Here is a 7412-nt window from a genome sequence, read left to right on the forward strand (position 1 = left end):
TACTAGACCTGGATGGAGGTGGGTGGTCCTTGGACTTCCCACAGGGCAGGGAACCCTGATTGCTCTTCGGGCTGATGAGGGAGGGGGACTTGATTGGGGGAGGGGGAGGGAAATGGGAGGCAGTGGCAGGGAGGAGGCAGAAATCTTTAATAAATAAATAACAAAAACAAAAAACAAAACAAATACACACAGGGCAGGCCTCAATCCCAGGAAGAGCTGGCTAGCAACAAAGGAACTCCACTTTTTGTCATTTGCTTTTTGTTTTGTTTTGTTTTAGTATTTTTAAGCACTTTTTTTTCCTTTGAGAGAAAGAACATGAAGTTGGGTGGGTAGAGAGTTGGGGAGGATCAGGGAGTTTGGGAAGGAGTGGGAAAGAACGTGATCAAAATCTACTTTATTAAAAATCCTAATTAAAAAATAATCAGTGAGAAAAGTATTCACCAATCTCACAGTTCTCTGCCGTTTGCAAGAATGAGCATGAGATGTCCCCCGTGGGACACGGTACTGCCTTCTTCTCTTCTTGCCACAGTGTACTCAGCCCCTGATGTCAGAGTACAATACTCTTGACTGCAGTTGTCTGACTGTGATAGTTTTATGTCATCATGACACAGCTAGAGTCATCCTCAGAAGGGGACCTCAATTGAGAAAATGCCTCCCTAAGATGGGGCTGTAGGCAAGCCTGTAGGGAATGTTCTTAATTGGTGACTGATAGAGAAGGGCCCGGGCCATTGTGGATGGTGACATCCTTGGGCTGGTGGTCCTGGGTTCTATAAAAAGCAGACTGAGCAAGTCATATGAAGCAAGCCAGTAAGCAGCAGCCCTCCATGGCCTCTGCATCAGCTCCTGCCTCCAGCTTCCTACTCTGAGTTCTTGTCCTGATTTCCTTCAATGATGAACAATAGTGTGAAAGTGTAACAAATAAACCCCTTTTTCTCCATTGCTTTTGGTCATGTTGTTTCTTTTTTTCTTTTTCGAGACAGGGTTTCTCTGTAGCTTTGGTGCCTGTCCTGGAACTAGCTCTTACAGACCAGGCTGGTCACAGAAATCTGCTTGCCTCTGCCTCCCAAATGCTGGGATTAAAGGCGTGTGTCACCACTGCCTGGCCGGTCATGGTGTTTCATCACAACAATAACAACCCTAGCTAGGACACCAACTTGCAAATTTTTAACCCTATGATGCTGTGTGTCAGGGTGACAAGGAATTGTCTTCTACAGGCCCTTGAATGAGGCTTTGACAGCTGATGGGCTCCTGGGAAGTGACTGGATAGTGAGGATTGCCTTCATGGGTGGATTAGCCCAGTATTGGATTTAAATCTGGAGTAGACTGTCAACCTGTGGTTGAGCTTTGGAAGGGGTAGCCTGGTTTGAGGAACAAACTCATGACGGGGGCATTGTGTCCTGGGGGCAGCGTGCCTCTACCCTGGCCCTTCCCTGAAACTGCTCTGTGTTACAAGCTGCCATGGCTGAGCAGACGCTGCTCTACCACTCACTGCCTGGTGCCCGAAACTGCCTGTCAGCCAGGTTAGGGATTTCACCACCACAGGAAGAAACGTAACTAAGGCCATGTGCATCGTGGGCATGCGCCAAAATCATGTCTCCTCTGAGGCTTGGTCCTTTCTTAGCTAGAGGTCTTGTGATGCCAGCGCATGGGGAGTCGCTGCTCCTGGTCAGCTGGGGCCAAGCCACTCACGCTCTGAAGCAAGCTGCATTGGCCACTGTGGTGTTATGTGGTGTTTTGATACTTTCCACACCAGGAATTGAGCATTCATGTTGGAAACAGCAGAACCACACGTTTGCCTGCTGTCTTCAGTCCAGTGTGTTTCAGCCAGGTCCTGTATGATTTGTTTATATCAGCTGGCACCAACTGAGGGGCATCCTGTGGGAGCTGCTTAACTTCCAATCCCTGGGCTGTAGCAGAAGAACAGCTCAAGTCCCTGCTGTGGTACAGAGAAGGCTTACTGTGGCCACAGCACTTCCCTCCTGGAAAGATGGTTGTGGAGGACATCTTTATTCCAGCTCATACTCCATGCCATCGGCCCTGCAGAGGAAAGACCATTCAGAAATGGCCTTTATCTCTTCTCTCCTGCCCTGGCCACATTATCTGTACCAGAACTGACCACATGTAAATGTTACCACGGGGACTCCTGGTGTGCCATAGCAAGCTGACTACAGCAGAGGCAGCAAGGAGAGTGAAGGGCCATTCTACCTGTAGATGCCGTTATAACCCAGATGTTTAAGTCTGTGCTGTGTTCAGAATGGGGACTGCTGTCTCCAACATGGATGCTCTGCAATGTGAATAGCGTCATCTTTCAGAACACCTGTGCAGTGATTTACTAAAGAGAAGTTAGTGTTCTTTCTTTCCTCTGGTGTGTTTATGGGGTAGGTGTATTCAGGAGGACCAGCCAGAGCCTTGCCCATGCTAGGCAAGCTCTTCACCGAACTACATGCCCAGGCACAATGAGCCAGTGTAACTCCTGTGATTTGCTTCTGGTGGGCATATGGGACACTTTTACATACAGACTGCACAAAGCGCCCTCTATGCAGTGACAGATCCACATGGCATTGGCACTGTGCTGACTGGATAAATTTTAATAGTCTTCCCTGTATAACATCACGCAGATCTCAGTGAAGGTGAAAAAGCATTCTGAGTTCCACCTTTTAAGACTCACCACAGAGTTCTGAGGACGTTTCTGGAGTATCATCATTATGTGGAAGCTGAATTCCCTACCAGAGAACAGGCCTTGTGGTGTGGCATTGCTTCCCCAGGCTGGCTACCAGGATTCAAGTGGATAAAGCAGACAGCAGTAGCAGAGCACAGCTTCAAAGGGTATAGCTGGTTCCAGGCAGGTAGCCGTGCCATGGAAGAACTGAAGAACAAAGGCTGTGAGCCCAGAGAAGTAGGGCTTGCAGGGAAGACAGGCTGTTTGCCACAAAGAGGCAAAGCCATCAGATGCAATAGGAGAGGGGCCAGTGTGGAAGAAAGGAAGCCTGTCTGTGGCTGTATCTTGAACCTGAAGGCCTCCAAGGCCGCTTCAGTCTGGGCAGGGGTGGTGGAGCCTGAGGAAGGAGAATAGGAGTTGAAGCCAGGGGAGTGGGAAACATGTTACAAAATAAATTTGTGCCAAAGAAAGGCATCTTAAATTTCATTTGTGAGTATAGAAGAGGCAGAGGAAAAATGATCAGGGCCGAAGGCCTGAGATTTTAAGAACAGAAAACAACAAACATCGTGAAACTGAGTAACTAGAAGTGTGATTGGCTGTGCAAACAGGGCAGTCCTGTGGACGGACTGAGGTGGCGTCCCCTGAGCCCCAGCTGGTACTGACAAGAGGCTAGGTGCATTGACATCACACATAGAACTATTACATCTGCACATTGTTAGGGCAGCTGACAGATACAGAGCAAATGCTTAACTTCCAGACAGAGAAAAAGGAAATGGGTTTTAAAAATATCTAAAAGCGAAGAGAGGAGAGAAAAATCTAGAACAAGTGGTAAAAATAATGAACTTGCAGCAGATTACCAACCCCGAACCCACATGTGCATCCTGCATTCAGTAAAGGGGCTAAATACTCAGTTAAAGGGCAGAGGCTGCAGCTGGTAACCCAGATATTGGGCTCGAAGAATGAAGATGCCTTTGGTAAAAGGATAAAAAGGGTCAAGGGCAGAAGATGGAAAGACTCCCTACAGAGAGTCAGAGTAGCTGCTGGTTACAGGAAATGTGTGTCATCACACTTAAACATTTAATTATTATAAATAAGACAAAGATTGACGAGTTCCTGCTAGAGAAACATGTGGGCCTAGAGCACAGAAAGGCGAAAGTGAAAGGATTTAGGAGGTTGTGCTAGTCTACGCTCATTATCGATTTTATTCTGTAACTCCTAAGTGTATGCTCTGAACAGCGTCTCGCACTGACTGAATATGCCACTCAAATAGTACGAAGAAGCTTATGTTAATACAGAGTTGGATTGCTGACCTGTCCTGTCTGTAACTTGGGCACAGCCCTGACCTGCTCTCAGCACTGGCTTCTTAAAGTGAAGTGAGCTGCTGCAAGGGCTTCATGCCCCATAGCTAGAAGTCTGGATTCCTTCTTATGGCTCACAACACCCCTGTGTCTCTAAACCTCCCATGTGTGCCTCTAATCCGTTCATTCAGTTCCAGCCACTTAATGCAGATTTCTGCCCCTGGGGCTGCCTACTATAGCCAGTCCCCTTTGTCTGGCCTGGAGACACTGTCTTTTAGCTCAAGGGCCTCAATTCACATCACACCCAAGTAGAGGCCTCTTAGTACCCTCATCCCAAAGGTCACCCATTGTTCTGCCTCTAGCGTCCCCTCATTCGCCACTGTTCAATCCCGGGCACCCATCACCACGTGTTTGTCTTTTTTCATCTGTTGTTTTCTCTAGTTGGGATGGTGTCCTCTTGCCCACCCCGGTCTAGCTGGCTGTGTGGGAGGTGATGAGAAGTGTCATGAAGGAGTGGAGCCCACGTTCTGCCCCTTCTGTTCCCGGCTCAGCACCCGACCCCACCAGCCAGTCTTAAAGACTTGGTAGCCACACAGATCCTGCAAGCCTCAAGAGAGCTGGGGGGCGGGGGGGGGAGCAGGTGGAGCCAAGCAGGTGACACAGGCTCACAAGGGCCCAGAAGTCCTTTACCCAGAGATTCCTGGTGTCATTAGGACCTGGAGTCCACCGTGGTCAGAATGGGTGCAGCAACTTAGAGGCTGGGAGCAGGGTCCCACTGAGACTTGACATCAGATGACCCCAGACCCAGAACAGTGCTGTGGGTTTGGATGGAGTGAGCCTTGGTGTCCACTAGGTCCCTGAAGATAAGTAAATACTGTATTTTCTTTTACTGATAAGGAAAGTAAGGCCCAGGGAAGCTTACATTCCTGAAAAACACTTAGTAATTTAAAAGAGGTGATTCAGAAAGGCTTTGACAGATGTCTGGTGTCAACATCTGTGTGTGTCGGGGAGGGATAGTAACAAAAATTGTCTTTATTTTACTTTCAAGGGGAAACGGGGACAAGATTGATCACAGTCGGACCTTCAAAGAGCTTGAAGCCCAACTTGCCGGAAAGGTAAGAGGGATTTTAAAAGATGTTTCTCTCCCCACCCTGCCAGCCCAGGCAGGTGACCCTAGTGAGGGCTCCCAGTCATGTGAGCGCCGTGAACGAAGGCGCCCTGCCTGCCACCCTCTAGCTCCTGAAGATGACGTCATCTTCTGTGTTAACTTGGGACATGTATGAGCAGCTTCCTGTCCTGTTTCTGTGTCAGACGTAAGCGAGTTTCTCATCAGGATGAGGAAGCAACTGCTCCTGAGCAGTAAATGCCAGTCGGGAGCAGCTTGGAGAAAATAACCAGTCCAGCGCCAAGCGGGAGATATTACAGCGAGGAGTCACTTAGCCCCGGGAGCGCCTGTGTGTTAAGATGAGATTTTGTGGCTGTGCCACTTGGTTAGGGCTCACCCTGGCTGGGAGGGGGTGGGGATGCCATGCCAGGCTTGGAACTGAGATGTCTTTTTTAAAATGCACCAGAGCCTGTCAGTTCCATGAACAGTTTGAGAATCATCGCTTAAATTACTCGATTCAATATGTTGGTTTTAAATTGGACGCATTTTCTTTCTTTTTTGAACTCTTCTGAGACTTCCATATATTTCAAACTCAAAAATAACCGAGAGGGCCACAACACGTTTTCTCCAGTTCTCCGGCTTGTTCCATCCACACCAGAAAAATCATTGACTGGTCATTTCAGAGCATTGTGTGTCCCCACACCTGAGTCACATGTTGGTATGAGCAGGCGCCCTGGTCCCGATTCGGGTGTAGCCCATGGGTTGTTCTGCGGAATACTCAGTACTAGGGGTAATTGCTTTGGTTGTGTCTTTTGTCTCTACATAAGCTGTGTTCACCCCAGGATGCTCCTGGGAAAGCCAGCTGCTTGGGATTCATGTGAGCACAGGGCTCTGAGGGTGGTAGGTGGAACTGGGGCCTCAGCTTCTACTGGTAAAAACGCCTGAAGCCCAGTTCTGCCTACAGCCCTGACTGTGCCAACCAAAACTAACCGTGGACCCCACCTGGCCTGGTTCCTCTCTTAGGATGTTGTTGTTTCCCAGCCAGGTGGCCTCAGGCAAGTCCTTGTTACTGAGTTTATTCATGTGTCCGTGCAGGCAACAGTGCCCACCATGAAGGGTGGTGTGCGATTAAAGACATCCAAAGGAAGTGGAGGATTGCTGCTAGCAACAGCTTCTTCCTGAGGGGAGGTAGAGCCCCAGAAGGCCACATGAAAACATCTCTGTGCACCCCCACAGAGCTACCCCACTGAGTAGACCCGTCTTCCCGCCCGTTAGTCCTTTCTCGGTTCCCTGAATCCTGGTAGGGGTTCCATGATGATGCTAGAGGCTAAGTGGGTGGCCACGGGGTTAGTGAAGTTAGGTGCTTCCCGTGCCTTCCTTCTGGGGCTAGGAGAGTTCATTTGGAATGAAAGGGAGTGCATTCGTTGTTTGTTTTAACTACAGGCTTATGAGAGCCAAGAACTCATGTGCATGCCACTGAGTTTGGAGGTCAGAGTTACTCTTGTACCTTTGAAAGTAGCACACGGTCACTGGGCAGACTAGCTGGACCCCAGGACTGTCATCTCCTCATTTTTCCATGATAAAGGTGATCTGTCAACCTTTGTCTCCTGACTCAGGCTTGCCAATGTGTGTTCACTCATTATCCAATGAGCCCCAGGGCACTGGAGTCTTGCCTTCTGTCAGCCAGAGTATAGCCTGGGCTGGATGATTCCTAGGCCCTGTCTCAACTCAATGACTTTGCCGTGTGGATTTGGGTGGAGAGGTGCCATTTCCCTGGGGCCCACCTTCATTAGTCAAGGGCATTCTCAGGGCAGCCTCAGAAGATCTACCTAGTCTTGGCTCAAATTTAGTCTACATGCAGGTTCATTCCACTTACCCTCAGTCCTGCCTGGACCTCACACACTCACTTGGCCCTGACCTTCATTGCGGTCACAAAGAAGCCCTTTGGCTGTGTGTTCCTGGGCCTCTACCGGATCTCTGTAGCATTCAGGTTCCCTGATCCTGAAAACTAGGGACAGTGGGCTCTAGAGAGTTATAGGCACCCTGGTTGCTTCCTGGGGAGGCCAGGCTTTTCATTGCCCTGGTTTCCTGTATCCATGGTGGGGTTCCCCATGGCACTGTACCAACAAGAGGAGTAATGTAAGTCAATGGATGGGTGTTCCATGCCTCTGAAGACTAGAGAGCCTGATTCTCCATGCCAAACCCTTAACCTGACACTAGCTGGCATTTTCTTTGCCACACAATAAGGAATATTCTTTAGGTGAAGGCCAGGAGAGACCTCTGCTTCACTAGTTGGGGAGAAAGCATGGGAGGGGGGAGGGAAGGAGGGGAGGGGAAGAAAGGAAGGAGG

The 7412-nt window shown here is 49.3% G+C and overlaps 1 protein-coding gene across 1 annotated transcript in view; it reads left to right on the plus strand.

The window, feature by feature from the left end:
* Window positions 1-7412, plus strand: part of Efcab6 (EF-hand calcium binding domain 6) — a 192704-nt gene that overhangs the window by 48738 nt on the left and 136554 nt on the right. Inside the window, exon 6 of the mRNA XM_026782404.1 lies at window positions 5006-5072. Coding sequence (XP_026638205.1) covers window positions 5006-5072 — 67 coding nt within the window. The remainder of the gene's footprint in view (window positions 1-5005; window positions 5073-7412) is intronic.

Source organism: Microtus ochrogaster, chromosome 15 (assembly GCF_000317375.1).
Source record: "Microtus ochrogaster isolate Prairie Vole_2 chromosome 15, MicOch1.0, whole genome shotgun sequence".
NCBI classification, from domain to species: Eukaryota; Metazoa; Chordata; class Mammalia; order Rodentia; family Cricetidae; genus Microtus; species Microtus ochrogaster.